Consider the following 19436-nt stretch of genomic DNA (forward strand, 5'->3'; position numbering starts at 1 on the left):
TTTAAGACTGTATCACGCTATGGGCCGTTTCTGCCTTCTTTTCTATATCACACTTTGAGAGTGGGTCCTGTAAAGTGGCAGTCCATCTATTCTATTGGTGAATACCCTATGATTGGATTCGTACCGGAGCTGATGTGCTGGATACAGGCGAAGTAGTCCTCAAACTACTTACTGTGCATGTCCCATCTCTCTCTGGTAAGAGGCTATATGTGGTGAAGGGCTTCACAAGTGTCCGTCTGTATCTAACACCAGGGTGGATATTCACCATTGTACCATCATGAACTGTGTATACATCAAGGCTGAACTTGGCTGAGATGGGACTCTCAGTTATTGCTGTCCGCAATTCATGTGATATATTGACTGTTCTATATTGAGCGCGACTCCCATTTTTATCATTTTTATCATTAACATCAGGTTTTATGGCAGTCCCAGTGGGAGGGCACCAACGCAGTGCATCCTGGGATTGACCATAAATACTTAGGAGACATGTGACAGGGCATCTTTGGCGGGTAGCAGAGTCCCAGGAGGAGGCTGACGGTTGTCACTCCTCCTGCTGTGTGTGAGGAAGGTGGTCTTAGGCGGTCGGCCTAGTGAACCAGGTGTGGAGCTAAACTGCAGAAGATCCAGTGGAGCTGCTGGCAGAGTCTCTCAGGAAAAACAGTGTCCGTGAGTACCAGGAGATTTGCCAAGGGGTCTGCCTAGGAAGGGGGGCCACTCCAGTGAAGTCAGGGAATCAAGGAGCCAGCTCACACAGAGAGTGCTACTGTAAAGGGGGTGCCGAGTATAGAGAACCCTGAAGAATAGGGACATGGGGGTGCCAGGAAGGGCCCTGAAGATTGTTCTACAGTACAGTACAGCTTATCTATTACAGTTTTTTAATGCCTACTTCACTTCTAATGACAAGGTGAAGCAGCGGCCTTGCCGCACTCAGCAATATCTAAACGTCCCAGCAAATTGTGCATAGTTTATTCAATTTGGAGTATCCCACTCATTCCCTTCTCCTATCCAAGTTCTGAATAAAACCACAAAAACCAAAGCTCCTAGACTGTTTCCTGACTGAGCCAAATCACTTTGAAAATGCTGAACAGTTATGTTGTTGCTAAGGGTAACCCAGGGGAACCTGTAACCAGCAGCTCCCAAGGGAGTAGTGCTACATTTATAAAGCTGAAATTTCTACAGATGCAGTCACATAACTTACCTGCAATAAAGTACGTATAACATCCTGCAGTCTGATGGTTTCTCTCCAGTGGTGCCTGGTCCTCTTCACAGCACTACAGGGGGTTAATAGCTTTGGGACCAACACTAAAGTACATTGAAGTTAGTTCAGATGGGTGCCCATCTCCCCATTGACAAATATCCTTGTAATTTTTTTACAGATGCAACACATCCTGTGAATGGGGTAGAAGTAGATGAATGAGGAAGCTCTCCCAGATTCAGAGAATGTTTTTTTATTCTGTGAAAGCAATGCAAGGCCTTTTATCGTTCAAAAGGGGACAGATGTTCAACAGGACTTTCTTCAATCTATTACAATCTTAGACTTAGCTAAAAACCCCAGAAGTGCTAGAAGTTCAGTGCTGTGAAGAGGACCAGGCACCACTGGAGAAAAGATTTATTTGGAACTTGCAGCCTGCAGGACATGGGACATATTTCATTAAGGTAAGTGACAGCAGCTGTAGCTAAACAAAAAACGTAACTTTAGCTTTAAGAGCCGGTTCACACTAATCCGATTTAAAGTCGCCCCGACTTCGGGCAACTTTGAAGTCGCTCGTGCAGTGTGACTTCATCGCGGCTTGCAAACGACTTCTCATAATAGAAGTCAATGCAAGTCGCTCCGACTTCACCAAAAAATAGTGCAGGAACCTTTTTCTAAGTCGGAGCGACTTGAGTCGTTTTGATTAGAACGGTTCCATTGCACAGCATTGGGAGCTACTTTTCAGACGACCAAGTCGCCTAACAAGTCGGTGTAGTGTGAACCGGCTCTAATAGTACTGAAAAAGTCAGAGAGATGGTGATGATTTGAGAGCTGTTGGTCTTTGTATCAGCTTTTAGTACCAATACCAGAATGTCATTTTACTAGAGACTTCATCCAGGTGTGCATATTTAGCAGTACTTGACAGTGTGAGCCTATTTGTCATCCAAATCTCTCTGCCAATATCTTCCAGCCTTTGCTTTGCTCTTGTATGTTCATATGACTGTCATGGTATCCCTTTATAAGTTTTAAAATCTTCACAATTTACAGTAAGGGTTACATTCCCATATACACTCCAATTTACACTGGTAATTCTGTTGACACCATAATATTCAGGATTATATAGGGGATTTAATAAGAGATCACATATCTAAATAAGAGGATTATTCAAAAGAATTCACTCATCCTTCTCCCTCAGCCTCCATACCTACTCTCTTTAAAATGGCTATGTAGAGATTCAATTGTCTGTTCCACATCTTTTAACTTTTGGTCATTTTTTTTTTTTTTTTACATTTTTGTTCATTAATTTGCTCGGTGCAACAATACTCTGTAGTGTTTTTATGAGTCTGTATATTGACCAGGTGAATAGTGTACATGGATTGGTAATTGGCCAAATAATTAGACTGACAGTAACTGATAGACAGTTTACCAGTATTGTTTTTTGCAGCCAGGATTCTCTTTCTGAAAAAAGCGATCTAAGCGGCTGATTGGCCACTGGATCGCTTTTAGAAGCAGCGGGAGGGTTCGTCCCCGGAAAGCCCAGGAAACGATTTGGCAGTTCCTGCGAATAGCCAAATAGGCAAAGAGAGACCAAATAGTATCTGTTCACCTCTATGATCTAGGATGCCACAAGTGACGTCATGATGTCATTCTTTTTTTGACCACATCAAGCAGCGATCCAAGGACTAGGAGATCACAGCAGTCCTGATCAATTTTTCTTGATGGACAAAATGATTAACCACTTTAGCCCCGGAGGATTTGGCTGCTCAAAGACCAGGCCCTATTTTGTGATTCGGTACTGCGTGACTTTAACGGACAATTACACGGTCATGCAACGCTGTACCCAAATGAAATTGACGTCCTTTTTTCCCCACAAACAGAGCTTTCTTTTGGTGGTATTTGATCACCTGTGCGATTTTTATTTTTTGTGCTATAAACAAAAAAAAGTGACAATTTTGAAAAAATAACAACATTTTTCAATTGTTTTTATATGAAATTCTCAAAAAAAAAAAGTAGAAATCAAAATTTTTTAACATTAACATTTTAGGCCAATTTGTTTTCTGCTACATATTTTTGGTAAAAAAAATCACATAAGCGTAGTTTGATTGGTTTGCGCAAAAGCTATTGCGTTTACTAACTACGGGAAAGATTTATGTAATTTTTATTGTTTATTTTTCTAACTAGTAATGGCGGTGATCTGCAATTTTTTTTGCGGGATTGCGACATTGCGGCGGACAGATCGGACCCCTGACTGACATTTTTGACACTTTTTGGGTACCAGTGACATTGCTACAGTAATCAGTGCTATAAATATGCACTGTTACTGTAAAAATGACACTGGCAGGGAAGGGGTTAACTTTATTGGTGATCAAGGGGCTAAGTGTGTCCCTAGTGGCGTGATTCTAACTGTCAGGGGGCGTGGCTAATGAAGTAACCACAGAGACATGCGATCCTATATAGCAGGATCGCATAGCCTCTGTGCTTACTTCAGGGAGAATAACAGACGGCTGTGTTTACATCAGCCGTCTGTCTTTCTCCCTCTCCTGCGGGAGATCCTGAGTGGCCAGCGGCCATCGGAGCTGTCGTTCACACGCGCTGGCTCCCCAGGGAACGAGCGGGGGCAGGACCGCTTTGCCTGTAAGCGGCAGAGTGCCGCAGTAAATCTACGTGAGCCGGTCGTAAAGTGGTTAAGCGGTTAGAAATCTTTGCCTTATCGCTATTGTTTTCCTCCCACAGAACTCATCACCAGAATTGCTGAAAGACATAAAAGCTGATGAATGATTTAATCCAAAATGAAATGTGAGGTTCAGGTGGACTAATCCTTTAATAGGCCTTTTGATTACTTAATCTCACCTTGGTTCTTTCAAGAGAGGTAAGAAAATCCAGGTCAGTCGTGTCTGATATTCCTCCATGCAAAATGAGGATCTTGCTGTCTATAATGGTGGCGAGGGGCAGCTGACTATAGATGTCTTCCAGAAGAGCCAGAATTTTCTGTGTATGAATCTGCAATGTAAACATTTCTTAGATCTTACTATGTGAAGGGGTTTTCTTTTATAACAATTGTATGGAATGGTGTAAAGCTGCACCTGTTCTGAGATAAAACATATTAAGGTGCAATGCAATGCAACCACTGAAATTAATTTAAAAACCGAAGCAAACAGAGCAACTGCGCTAAATTCCAAGATTCAACACAATCTACCAAAATCTGAGTTCTCTGTAATAAAAGTGTTCACACAGCTACTCACATGCTTAATTTGAGACTGTTATGCCTCGTACACACGCAACGATTATTGGCCGTGAATTTTCGGCCAATGTCCGATCGCCCGATTTTCGGCTTGTTAGTATGATGCTTCCGTCAACCGACTGCGACTTTTCGGCCGAAACAAAATCTGGTGTGCATGCCATAAAATTTTTGTTGGCCGTCAACAGAACGGCCGATTTTCCGTCAGTCAGTACAGATTTTGGCAGACAAAAATCAGATGAGCAAGACTGGGCATGCTCAGAGAAGAAAAAACACACGGAAAGTAAACCAGCACATGACATCACTTCTGAAGTTGGTTGTTGTTGGCCGAGAAAATTTGTGTGCAGTCTAGAGCACATTTCAACCAACACAACAACACTGGACAAAAGACGGCCGATCGGTCGGCCGATAATTGCTGCGTGTGTACGAGCCTTTAAGTCCATGTAACTTCCACCCTCTTTGTCTCTGCTATATTAGCAATCAGAAATAGACCTCATAGCTTTTTGTTGTTGTTACTTGGATATTTTCATTGCACATTTTAGTTTTATATGTTTTTTTCATTTTTAGTGAAGTGTGGAATTGATTTAAATTTCAGTAGGTGGCCAAGACACACATTATGGAATTCTGTGTGTATGCTCCAGTGGAGAAAATCTCAAAAGATGCTTCTAAAGATGTGCATGCTATTGGGTGATGATGAAGTTAGCAACTACAATCTAAAGGTGCTGATAACATCCATCAATATATGTGGTAAGCTTAATCTAGGTTTTATCAAAGTACATATTTATTTTAAAAATGTTTTCAGGCAAAATTACAATTCTGCCACTGGTACTACTCTCTCCAAGAGCCCACGTAACCAATAGCAACCCCCTTTGCATTTTGCTTCATATTTATTCAACCTTCCATATGTGCTCAACAGCAACCAACAACTATTTTGTGCATAAATCAGTAAACGAAGGGAAAGGAGAATATGACCACCAAGAGCAGCAGTAATAGTTATTTCTTCGTACACTTTTATAATTAAAGCTGACCGTGTGGTGTATTTGTGTCATCAACATGGGAAGAGTAGGTTACATCCAACTATATGACCTCTCTATTTTTACAGTGCTAAGCTCTCTATATCTTTGTTTACACCAGTTTGGTAGGGTTTGGAATGGGTAGATTGACAAAGACCTCCACCAGCAGTTAGTGAAGAATTCTGCTTGCATGGTGCTGTGTTGCAATAAACAGTATGCAGCCTGCAATGTCTTATTTGCTCCAAATGACAGACCACCTGAGTTCCACTGCTCTAGCAGCCCCTTGTCATAAAGAGGATGAAGCCTGCTCAGGTACATGCTGTCTGTATCAATGTTGGTGTTCCCGGCTAGGCCTCCTCCCACTGGGCTGTTGTGAACTGTTTGCCTTTACTTCAATGCAAGTTCTACCATTTGCACATGAACTGTGTGTGTGTTATTGCAGCGGCACTACGCTGCACCCACCCACATACAGTATATATTACCTATAAAACACAATTCCCAATCAAAACATTGTTCTAACAAACACATACACTAACCTTGTACTTTTGCATTACTTCTTTTGTAAATCCATACCTGCATTAGATTTAAATAGCCACAGTCAATTTGATTATATGCACAGTACTTTATCAGCATATTGCCAGAACATGTTACTTGCTTCATGGTTCCTTAAACTGGCCAATAAAATTTAGTTTTAAACTTTTTGATTTTGGAACATTCGTTATCATCGGTCGTTTTCCACCGTAGTGATGGGCAGTGTTGGGGGTAACTAGTTACAAAGTAACTGATTACAGTAACTACATTACTTTTTTTGGTAGCGAAGTAATGTAACTAGTTACAATACTAATATTGGTAACTACACTACTTTACTAGGCTATAGGAGGTAACTACACTACTTTACTAGGCTATAGGAACACGCTTTCCTGCGTTACCCAAGCCGTGCAATACAATCGTTATTTCGAAGAATAGAGAGGGATGAAGTTTATGACTTTTTGTTGCACTTTATGTTTTATTCTGTTTTTTCAGGTTTTCAGGTTTTTTAGTGTGGACTAGCACTAAAAGACAGTTCTACATTACCTGAGGTTCATGATGGGGTCCTCGTGGTTGCCTCTATTCAAGTGTAAATTATTTGGATAGACCAGAAGGAATGCAAAGAGGATTATTAGTATTTCTATGGAATTCTTTCCTCTGTCTACAAAGTCTCCATTAAAAAGATATGTGTTCTCTGGCGAGGGGAGACCGTTCTGCAGGACACAATCACAGGTGAATTGACAGCAACAAAATATCTGAACATTTAACATACAGAGATGTTGCAGTCTATCTATATATAACAAATATAATATATCAGTCCAGAGAATTGGGCAACATCAGATCTGCACAACTGGCCAATGATCGTAGTATATCCCTCTTTCATGAGTGTCAAATCACTCAGGCATAAGGTCTTCAAAAAGTAGTGATGTGCTTTAATATATATTGCAATCCTCTGACTATGATTAATTTTTAAATTGTATAAAATGTCTACAAGGAGAAAAACTATTCGAGGTGGAGATAAAATAACATTTAATAAGAAAAATGCATAAAAAGTGAAAAATATGTATTTTGTTTCTATTTTACAGTGGGTACGGAAAGTATTCAGACCCCCTTAAATGTTTCACTCTTTGTTATATTGCAGCCATTTGCTAAAATCATTTAAGTTCATTCTTCTTCCTCATGAATGTACACATAGCACCCCATACTGACAGAAAAACACAGAATTGTTGACATTGTTGCAGATTTATTAAAGATTTATTAAAAAAGAAAAACTGAAATATCACATGGTCCTAAGTATTCAGACCCTTTGCTGTGACACTCATATATTTAACTTTCCATTTCTTCTGATCATCCTTGAGATGGTTCTACACCTTCATTTGAGTCCAGCTGTGTTTGATTATACTGATTGGACTTGATTAGGAAAGCCACACACCTGTCTATATAAGACCTTCCAGATCACAATGCATGTCAGAGCAAATGAGAATCATGAGGTCAAAGGAACTGCCTGAAGAGCTCAGAGACAGAATTGTGGCAAGGCACAGATCTGGCCAAGGTTACAAAAAGATTTCTGCTGCACTTAAGGTTCCTAAGAGCACAGTGGCCTCCATAATCCTCAAATGGAAGACGTTTGGGATGACCAGAACCCTTCCTAGAGCTGGCCGTCCGGCCAAACTGAGCTATCGGGGGAGAAGAGCCTTGGTGAGAGAGGTAAAGAAGAACCCAAAGATCACTGTGGCTGAGCTCCAGAGATGCAGTCAGGAGATGGAAGAAAGTTGTAGAAAGTCAACCATCACTGCAGCCCTCCACCAGTCGGGGCTTTATGGCAGAGTGGCCCGACGGAAGCCTCTCCTCAGTGTAAGACACATGAAAGCCCGCATGGAGTTTGCTAAAAAAACACCTGAAGGACTCCAAGATGGTGAGAAATAAGATTCTCTGATCTGATGAGACCAAAATAGAACTTTTTGGCCTTAATTCTAATGTGTGGAGAAAACCAGGCACTGCTCATCACCTGTCCAATACAGTCCCAACAGTGAAGCATGGTGGTGGCAGCATCATGCTGTGGGGGTGTTTTTCAGCTGCAGGGACAGGACGACTGGTTGCAATCGAGGGAAAGATTAATGCGGCCAAGTACTGCTCTGGACCTCAGACTGGGCCGAAGGTTTACCTTCCAACAAGACAATGACCCTAAGCACACAGCTAAAATAACAAAGGAGTGGCTTCACAACAACTCCGTGACTGTTCTTGAATGGCCCAGCCAGAGCCCTGACTTAAACCCAATTGAGCATCTCTGGAGAGACCTAAAAATGGCTGTCCACCAACGTTTACCATCCAACCTGACAGAACTGGAGAGGATCTGCAAGGAGGAATGGAAGAGGATCCCCAAATCCAGGTGTGAAAGACTTGTTGCATCTTTCCCAAAAATACTCCTGGCTGTATTAGATCAAAAGGGGGCTTCTACTAAATACTGAGCAAAGGGTCTGAATACTTAGGACCATGTGATATTTCAGTTTTTCTTTTTTAATAAATCTGCAACAATGTCAACAATTCTGTGTTTTTCTGTCAGTATGGGGTGCTATGTGTACATTCATGAGGAAGAAGAATGAACTTAAATGATTTTAGCAAATGGCTGCAATATAACAAAGAGTGAAAAATTTAAGGGGGTCTGAATACTTTCCGTACCCACTGTATATTAGTTGAAAATATGTGAATAAACTGCGCTAACTTAAAACGAATCTGTAAAGTAAAACACAATATAAAGCTGCTAACACTCCAACCGACAGTGATGGTGATCAAAATATTAAGAAAAATAGTGCAGCGCTAAAAATGTGTGAGTAAATGTGCACAAAGTAAAACGTGAACAATCCAACCAAATTGCAAAAAAAATCAAAAAATCAAAGTCCAGAATGTCCATAAAGTGTAAACTGTGACTTGAAAAAGGTGTTGACTCCAGCATGTGAAATAACTGCAACAAACGATAAATCCCACACCAAAGGAATCAAGATGTGCTCACCAGATGGTATGGACTCAAAGTACTATACAGCAAATGGGTCATACACGCTGTATATGTAGATGTCCTCGGTACCGAATAGGCAGGAACCTCAGCAGCGTCTCTGGATCACAGGTGGTGATGAATATCTTCCAAACCGGTCAGCACGGGAATGCCTAGGAGTCCCCACTCATGGGATTGTGGAGAGGGATAAACCAAAAGGACACCATAGCATAATACCGTATGGGCAATTTATTGGAAGATAAAGGAATATACTTACAATTTCACAGGTGGTAAGAAGCATTCAGAAAAGATAGGCACTCATGATACTCCTAACGCGTTTCCTTAAAAATAACATCCTCAAAGGAATTAACCTTTTTTAAGTTAAACTTTTTTTGCATTTTGGTTTGATTGTTCACGTTTTACTTCGTGCGCATTTACTCACACATTTTTAGCGCTGCACTATTTTTCTTAACGTTTTAAATTAGTGCTTACATTTCTATACAGTCCTAAACTCAGAAAAAAAATAATAATAAATAGATATATATATACACACACAAGTGCATCTCATAAAATTAGAATATCATCAAAAAGTTAATTTATTTCAGTAATTCTTTTCAAAAAGTGAAACTCATTTATATAGATGCATTATACACAGAGTGATATATTTCAAACATTTCTTTCTTTAATTTTGATGATTATGGCTCACAGCTAGTGAAAACCCCAAATTTCATATCTCAGAAAATTAGAATATTACAGAAGACCGATTAAAAAAAAGAATTTTTAATACAGAAATGTTGGCTTACTGAAAAGTATGTCCATATACAGTATAGTATGCACTCAATACTTGGTTGGGGCTCCTTTTGCATGAATAACTGCATCATTGCAATGTGGCATTGAGGCGATCAGTCTGTGGCACTGCTGAGGTGAAAGCCCAGGTTGCTTTGATAGCAGCTTTCAGCTAATCTACATTGTAGGGTCTGGTGTCTCTTATCTTTCTCTTGACAATAACCCATGGATTCTCTATGGGGTTTAGTTCAGGCGAGTTTGCTGGCAAATCAAGCACAGTGATACCATGATCATTAAACCAGGTATTGGTACTTTTGGCAGCGTGGGCAGATGCCAAGTCCTGCTGGAAAATGAAATAAGCATCTCCATAAAGCTGGTCAGCAGAGGGAAGCATGAAGTGCTCAAGAACTTCCTTATAGAGGGCTGCGCTGACTTTGGACTTGATAAAACACAGTGAACCAACAGCAGCAGATGACATGGCTCCCCAAATCATCACTGACTATGGAAACTTCCCACTGGACCTCATGCAATTTGGATTCTGTGCCTCTCCACTCTTTCTTCATACTCTGGGGCCTTAATTTCCAAATGAAATGCAAGATTTACTTTCATCCAAAAAGAGAACTTTGGACCACTGAGCAAAAGTCCATTCCTTTTTCTCAGGTAAGGCATGTCTGACATTGTCTCTGGTTCAGGAGTGGCTTAACATCACTGACACAAGCCGTAGTTCTCCCCCAAATTCTTGGATGGCCTTTGCTTCACAATCCTCTCAACGCTGCAATTATCCCTGTTGCTTGTGCACATTTTTCTACCACACCTTTTCCTTCCACTCAACTTTCCATGAATATGCTTGGATAAAGCACTCTGTGAACAGCCAGCTTCTTTAGCAAATAACTTTTGGGACTTACCCTCCTTGTGGAGGGTGTCAATGACTGTCTTCTGGACAACTGTCTCCCCCATGATTGTGTAACCTTCTGAACCAGACCGAGAGACCATTTAAAGGCTCATGAAACCTTTACAGGTGTTTTGAGTTAATTAGCTGATTACAATGTGACACCACGAGTCTACAATATTGAACTTTTGCACAATTTTCTAGAGAAAATACTAGATACTGAATTGTGGGTTTTTACAAGCTGTAAGCCATAATCATCAAAATGAAAAGAAAGAAATGCTTGAAATATATCACTCTGCGTCTAATAAATCTATATAATGTATGAGTTTCACTTTAAGAATTGAATTACTACAATAAATTAACTTTTTGATTATCTTCAAATTTTTTGAGATTCATCTGTATATATCCTTTTTATAAGCTTGTAAAACATTATAATGTTTCCTTAAGGCATAATGGTGTAATGAGTGTAAACATTTAATTACCTTATAGAATATTAATAGCAGATCATCCAGTTTTCCATGGAGATCACCTAAAAAGGAAAATCAATTAAAGATAGCATAAAGACATTTTTTAATGGACCAATTATCATATTCTTATAGTCATATATAAACCCAAAACAGAAATGTAATACATTGTACCTTACCAGTCTTTAGATGTGGTGCATTCCTTCACTAGTTTTATTTTATTGTTATTTTGTTGTATATAGTAATCCTGCCAGTAATACTTCCTGTCCTAGAGTGACAATACTCACATACCACACTTTATCTGTGGATAAGCCATTTGTCACCCTGCTTTTTTTATTTGGACAATAAACTCCTTTACCCTGTTCTCTTCATCACATAAGGAAGAGATTTGCCCTAGCTCCCAGAAGAAAGCTGGGAAGACCGATATGATTGATGATTCAGAATTTCAGTTTAGTACACTGTACCTTCTGGGGTCTTCAAATATTTTTCTGTACTCACAGAAAATATACTTAGCCAAAAAAAAGAAAAGAAAACGAATGCAGACACTACATTTAAAAAGTGAAAAGCGGTAATATATGCCATTTTTGTTCTTGGGTTTAAATCTCCTTTAAAGTGTTACTAAACCCACAACAGTAAAATCAGTCTATATATGCAGTAAATCGTGTTTGTTATACTCACTGTGGAACCTACTGAGGTTAATTCTCTGCATTGTGTAAAAAGGCTGTTTTCTCCAATACATCTGCAGATAGTATAGAGCAGGGACCCTCCAGCTGTTGCAAAACTACACGTCCCATGAGGCATTGTAAAACTGACATTCACAGACATGATTAGGCATGATGGGAATTGTAGTTCCTCAACAACTGGAGGGCCATAGTTTAAAGACCCCTGGTATAGAGCCTTGGGGGCACTCTGCACATGTTCAGTTTGGTGTGTTGTTTTTTTTTTTTTTTTTGGGAGGGTGCATGTGATCATCACTGGGCCAATCAGCACTGTCCAGACAGAGGATCAGGGGTCATGATGCAGCCTCATAGGACACTCAAGTTTTAACCAGACACTGATAGAAGTCACAAGATACTGCTGATGAGAAAAAGTATTTACTAAGATATTTGCATGTCCATGATCTGTGTACTGTGGGAGACCAGATAAAGTGAATGCAGGGTCCTAGGTTTTGTAACACTTTAAAATTTTTATTATATCCACCATCTCATGGCTTTTACAGCTGTTGCAGATAAAAGGTCTATTTTATTTTGCATTATAAAATGTAATTTTTTTAAGCAAATGGACCTTATGGGGCCTTGCAGTTGAAGAAAAAGCACTTTATTTGTAAGCCAGCTCTTAATATTTTATTATTATTTTACCAAACACTAAAAATGTTGCATTGCATAATTGGAGGCTTTAGCATGAAATACTGACAGTTAAATGTTTTGCTCTGTGCTGCTGCCATTCTCCATATGATCCAAAGAAACATTTTGATAGTGATGGTGGATTATTGAAGTGTGCTTGTTCAAAGAAATATAACAGCAGCAATATAAAGGTGTGTTCTTTATAAAGTTAATACATTCCAGGTAGTGATTTTAAATGTTAAACAAAAAAGAAAGAAGTGAAATTCTAAAGTTTTCAAAAATATTTAACGGTTACTAAATTTAAATCATGCATAATTAAATATGTGTTATTGGTAAGTATTATAACAAACATCAAAATCATTTTCAACAAATCTCTATGTTTTAAATAAATTATCTCTCTCAGTTAACTAAATTATCTCTCTCAGTTAACTATCTATCTATCTAACTAAGATAGATAACCTAACTATCTCAGTTAAACATCAATTGGCAACATTTTGGCAATTGGCAACATGCCTAGATTACAACCTAGGTTAACAACAATGTTCCTGATAGCAATGATAAATGACCAGCTGAGGTCACGTGATGTAGTATGATTGGCTTGATTGATCTTGCTGAAGGCAATACTCACCGCATATTGTTATTTGCTTGGAAAATGATGTTGTTAAATGAACAATATTTGGCATTTGTTTCAGGAATTTTCTGGTCTCATGTAAAAGTTGGAGGACATACCGCCCATGAAGTTGCTGAAACATTCAAGGAGATGAAACATCAGTTCAATAAGCAGGATACTGCTAAAGAGAATCTGCCATGGGGAAAAGACTGACAGGTATAAAGTTCAGGCACCTAGATTCCTTCAACAGCCTTCAAATGTCTATGGTTCTATCTATATGCTCAGCCCCAACATCCTGATCCTGATTCACCCACTTCTTGCTTCCTTCACATTCCTATGAGCCAGTAAGGCAACCTATCATAGTAATGGGCCTATAGGAATGTTCAGGGGTGGAAGGTAGCAGCAAGCTTCAGCTCTACCCAGAGTATCTGAGCTTTGTCCATCAGAACTGCTTGGGATTCAGCTGGAACCTCAATCTTTTGGGGGTTGCTTTAGTTATATAAACATTATACCAGTTTTTTGCCTTGACATTTTGGGGTTGATTTACCAAAGGAAAAAAGTATATTCACTTTACAAGGGAAATTGCCCTTTTCAAGGCAATATTCCCAAGAGCTTAGTGAAGGTGGTACAATGTCACTTTGCAAAGATTACCCAATCACATGCAAGGAAAATAATGCGTGTACTTGATTAGGTGATAGAAGCCAGCAGAGCTTCACCTCATTCATTACCTCTGGGGCAAATTATATTGAAAAGTGCAACTTCATGTGCAAAGTGAACAACCTCTTTGCCCTTAGTTAATCAACCCCATTCTATTTAAATATATGTAGAAAAGTTTAGTAACATATTCAGTTAATATTTCTAGTATAATAATTAGTATAATAAAATATTTTTTTTCTGTATAATGACTTTCTAGGTTCTCAAATAATGTGCATATTCTGTAGATTTTCTCTTAGGAAAACAAATGAAATGAATAATTGACTGTTCTTAGTGCTGGAGCTGTACTTGTCTGTGCAAGTATGAAGAGGTCCACAAAGTATGCACTGTTGGTGATGTCTAAGCTTTCAACATTCGCTTTGTACTGCCAGCATTGACTGTTGTTGCCAAATAATCTTGAGGGTATGCAAACCATCTGAATATATTCCATGGTACTGGTACATAATTTCAAGGAGCAGTGACATTAAAGATTTTTCATTGGATATTTTTGTCACCTGAAATGACATGAGTATGAACTGATCTTCAGTCATTTCCTTTTTTAAACCTTCACTTCATAGGTTGATGGTTAAGAATGTTGGTAAATGTATGTATACAACATCTTATTTTCATCTATTTTTGAAAAAGGTTTAATTAAGTCAACTTTAATAACTAGCAGGTCTGAATGCCTAGGTGATGACAGGTGCCTGAGTAACAGGCCTCTGGCCAGGAATATGTATGTGGGCAGGGTTCAGGCCAGGGGAAGTGGTAGAGAATCTCCAAACCACAGGAAGGTGACCATCTCACCCATGAAGAAGCGGGGTGGGTCCAGCGTCAGCTTGGCAGGAGCAGGCACCCAATAAGATACCCTTACATAGGCCTAGTTTTCTTGAAGAACTTGCAGTGAACTACTCCCCCATGTGCATTTTGTTTGCTAAAGAGAAATTGATGAATAGACTACTTTTTTTCTTTTTTTTGCTGTGTTAGGCACACATTAAAGAATATAAGTTGCCTGGGGCTAGTCTGGTTCTCTTGTGTATCAGTATGTGCGTTTTTATCACTAGTTATAAATTTATCAGCTGCTAGAGATTTTTTTTTTGTTATGGGCAGTTTTAAATATAAGGTTTTATTCAAAAAAGCAAAGTAATATAAGCAAGCAGAACTCTTCTTTCAGTACTGAGACTACAGGTAAGTGAAATCTTGCCTTCTCTTGCTTGAAAGCATGAAGCAGGTTGTTGGTGTCAGACACAGTTAGTGGGAAGGACAGCCGTGGTCCATCGTATGAGTCAGGAACTTCTATCATGTCATAAACCATAAGGTTCTCTTGGACTTCTTTTGAGCACTTGAATATATCAGAAATCAAGTCTGCAAAATATGATAGCTAAAAAAGTACTGGATCATGGCATATTCAGTTCCATCAATCAGAAGACATTACAGTTGGACCACATTAGCTACATAAAAGGACTTTGTTGGACTTATTCCCTAAACAACTAATTACATACAAGGTGCAGCAACTCCTGTCAACCAATCTGTTTCAGTTTATTCTGATCAGAAGACATTTCATTGCTGCTTTTACAGCTTATATTCTACACAAATACGAATATATACAGTGCACGAACATATACAGTGCGAACATATACAGTGCATTGCGAAAGCATTCGGCCCCCTTGAACTTTTCGACCTTTTGCGTCATTTCAGGCTTCAAACATAAAGATATAAAACTGTAATTTTTTTGTGAAGAATCAACAAGTGGGACACAATCATGAAGTGGAACAAAATATTTTGGATATTTCAAACTTTTTCAACAAATAAAAAACTGAAAAATTGGGCGTGCAAAATTATTCAGCCCCCTTAAGTTAATACTTTGTAGCGCCACCTTTTGCTGCGATTACAGCTGTAAGTCGTTTGGGGTATGTCTCTATCAGTTTTGCACATAGAGAGACTGAAATTTTTGCCCATTCCTCCTTGCAAAACAGCTCGAGCTCAGTGAGGTTGGATGGAGAGTGTTTGTGAACAGCAGTTTTCAGTTCTTTCCACGGATTCTCGATTGGATTCAGGTCTGGACTTTGACTTGGCCATTCTAACACCTGGATATGTTTATTTGTGAACCATTCCATTGTAGCTTTTGCTTTATGTTTTGGATCATTGTCTTGTCGGAAGAAAAATCTCCGTCCCAGTCTCAGGTCTTTTGCAGACTCCATCAGGTTTTCTTCCAGAATGGCCCTGTATTTGGCTCCATCCATCTTCCCATCAATTTTAACCATCTTCCCTGTCCCTGCTGAAGAAAAGCAGGCCCAAACCATGTTGCTGCCACCACCATGTTTGACAGTGGGGATGGTGTGTTCAGGATGACGAGCTGTGTTGCTTTTACGCCAAACATAACGTTTTGCATTGTTGCCAAAAAGTTTGATTTTGGTTTCATCTGACCAGAGCACCTTCTTCCACATGTTTGGTGTGTCTCCCAGGTGGCTTGTGGCAAACTTTAAACTACACTTTTTATGGATATCTTTAAGAAATGGCTTTCTCCTTGCCACTCTTCCATAAAGGCCAGATTTGTGCAGTGTACGACGGATTGTTGTCCTATGGACAGAGTCTCCCACCTCAGCTGTAGATCTCTGCAGTTCATCCAGAGTGATCACGGGCCTCTTAGCTGCATCTCTGATCAGTCTTCTCCTTGTATGAGCTGAAAGTTTAGAGGGACGGCCAGGTCTTCGTAGATATGCAGTGGTCTGATACTCCTTCCATTTCAATATTATCGCTTGCACAGTGCTCCTTGGGATGTTTAAAGCTTGGGAAATCTTTTTGTATCCAAATCCGGCTTTAAACTTCTCCACATTAGTATCTCGGACCTGCCTGGTGTGTTCCTTGTTCTTTATGATGCTCTTTCCGCTTTAAACAGACCTCTGAGAGTATCACAGTGCAGGTGCATTTATACGGAGACTTGATTACACACAGGTGGATTCTATTTTTTTTTTTATTTGTTAAAAAAGTTTGAAATATCCAATAAATTTCATTCCACTTCATGATTTTGTCCCACTTGTTGTTGATTCTTCACAAAAAATTACAGTTTTATATCTTTATGTTTGAAGCCTGAAATATGGCAAAAGGTCGAAAAGTTCAAGGGGACTGAATACTTTCGCAATGCACTGTACTTGTGTGTTTGGCATACAAATAATATTTAGAGGGCTCATGTGTTATATTGTGAAAAAACAAATGCTTATACTTACCTATTCCCTGGGCGCTCCAGTCCGGTCACATGAGCTCTGAAGCAGCCAGCTTTAGTGAAGAGATTGCCAACAACGGCAGCAATGCCTATGAAGTGACATCACCCATAGGATTACAATAGGGGATTAATGTTGGCTGTTATTCCTCTACCCTGAAGCTGGGAACCGATCAAGTGACCAGACCAGAGCGCCCTCAGAATAGGTAATTATAAGCATTTGATTATGCTACACCCCTGTACAATAAGCAAGAAGCATTCCACGCAGTAGTGAAAACCTCATAAATTATATTGTAATTGCACTAAAGTCAGATAGCACACCCAAATTATTATTTTATTGAATTTGATCAAATCTAGAATTAAGAGGTTTCCCATATTTATTCCAGGCATCCTCCTATCAAATGAATTAATGACGTGCATCCTTTCCCTACAAACAAGAGAGTGTGTTACAGTCAGGAGTCAGGCCCAGAGACCAGTAGCTATAGCAGTAGGGAGGCTCCCACCCAACTAGCTGGATAAGTACACAAACAGGTCACCCTTGCGGGTGACATGGGCCTGCCCAGGGTGCGGGGTCTAAGCACTAACCAGCATTCATCAGAGCTCCAGATGGTGGAGATGGATTTTGCTGTGTGATACTACCAGGTTGCGACCCTCAGGATCACTCCACCAAGAGCTCTGAAGATGTCACCGGAAGTGACGAAACGCGTTAGCTTGGAACGCATAGCAAGGGTACGTTACGTTGGGTGGATCGCAAGCCGGAAGTCGGAAGCCGGAAGCCAACTCCGAGAGGACGTGCAGCCCGCACCGCACCGCTGACCACCAATGTAAACGACTGGAACATTTTTAATGCTGAAAACCCTATTTGGGTTAATAAAATCATCTTTATACTGCACTATCTGGAGCATTCTTCTCTTTCCCATATATTAAACCGGATCGTTTAAAATGGAAGCCTGAGGGATTGTTGCCATCCCAGGGGATATCTCGAGGAGATCCGTTGAGCCCAGGGGGCTTACTAAGCCTGATTGGTTCTGGTGCCGTATGGCATTCAGTACCCACATCATCTGGTAAGTGACCCGACCATATTACCTATTTGGGACAAGGAACAGCTGAGTTTTATTTATCAAGTCTGAACAGAAGCACTTTATATGAACTTTGGATATTTATATTGAAAGGACACTAACTACTGTTTTTATTCATCACAAATCACTATTTATATAGATTGTAATTATTATTTATAAGATTTATGCACGGTTTTATTCACAGAAATTGTTTTTTGATTCGAAATTTAAATAGTTTTATATATTTACTATTATCACTTGTGGAATTATATTTAACACCATTGCACTTTATCAATCACTGGAGTGTTGGCTTACATTTAACATTAAGCAAGCGCTGTATTTTGGTCGCTAGACCAATCAATTACAAATACCCAATTTTTATACAGCAGCTGCTATTTCACTTATTTATTTATTTATTCAAAATTTAAATAGTTTTATATATTTATTATTATCACTTGTGGAATTATATTTAACACCATTGCACTTTATCAATCACTGGAGTGTTGGTTTACATTTAACATTAAGCAAGCGCTGTATTTTGGTTGTTAGACCAATCATTTATGAATTAAATGTAATGTATTGATTTTTGTTGTTCACCTCTAATATTCTTCCCCTAGAAGTCAGACTTGGCCAAGTCAATGTGCAAGTTAATACCCCCTCCCTCTTTGCTTTTTAGTTTTATTGTATCTGAATGTTATCCAGCTGTGGGCTTATAGCCTCTGTCTCTAGGTTAGAGTCATAAGCATTGTTTCTGGCCAGCTCCTGGCCAATATCATGTGAGAAGTATTTTGAAATAGTAAGTGCTTGTGCTAGGCTACTTATCAGTTCAGCCTGACCTGCTTTTTCATTTGGGTCATATAAGGTTCATGTTAAAGGAGTTAAAAGGTCAACAAAACACACTTCTTACCAGGCCCTGGGGTTTGCTCATTCATCTGTGCAAAATGATCCATCATGAATGTGAAAAAGTTGGATAGCTGGAATGCAACAAAAGATGCATTACCGGTAAGAAAAATAATTTTGTTAACTGCCATATTTATCTGCGTATAACACACCCAGGCGTATAACACGCACCTTAATTTTATGAAGGAAATTTCAGGAAAAAAAACGTACATTATAAATAAACAACTTTGAAGCAAAATAAGGATCAGTACCCATCTGCAGCCTTACTATTGCCCATCATTGCAGCCTGATCTGTGCCCAAATGCAGCCTGATCGGTGCCCATCATTGCAGCCTTGTCATTGCCCATCATTGCAGCCTAATCTGTGTCCATATACAGCCTTGCCATTGCCCATCATTACAGCCTTGCCATTGCCCATCATTACAGTCTTGCCATTGCCCATATGCAGTCTTGCCATTGTCCATCATTGCAGCCTTGCCATTGCCCATATGCAGTCTTGCGATTGCTCATCATTGCA

The 19436-nt window shown here is 39.5% G+C and overlaps 1 protein-coding gene across 1 annotated transcript in view; it reads right to left on the minus strand.

Annotated features, from left to right (window-relative positions):
• The window catches only part of PPEF1 (protein phosphatase with EF-hand domain 1), a gene marked incomplete at its 5' end in the record, with an annotated part of 74795 nt that overhangs the window by 34720 nt on the left and 20639 nt on the right, over positions 1–19436 (minus strand). The window contains 7 exons of the mRNA XM_082247225.1: positions 4043–4192; positions 5980–6016; positions 6518–6684; positions 11118–11164; positions 13071–13185; positions 14947–15107; positions 18928–18994. Of these exons, the coding sequence (XP_082103351.1) occupies positions 4043–4192; positions 5980–6016; positions 6518–6684; positions 11118–11164; positions 13071–13185; positions 14947–15107; positions 18928–18994 (744 nt within the window). The remainder of the gene's footprint in view (positions 1–4042; positions 4193–5979; positions 6017–6517; positions 6685–11117; positions 11165–13070; positions 13186–14946; positions 15108–18927; positions 18995–19436) is intronic.

Source organism: Pelophylax lessonae (assembly GCF_965119305.1).
Source record: "Pelophylax lessonae genome assembly, chromosome: 2".
Taxonomy (NCBI): Eukaryota; Metazoa; Chordata; class Amphibia; order Anura; family Ranidae; genus Pelophylax; species Pelophylax lessonae.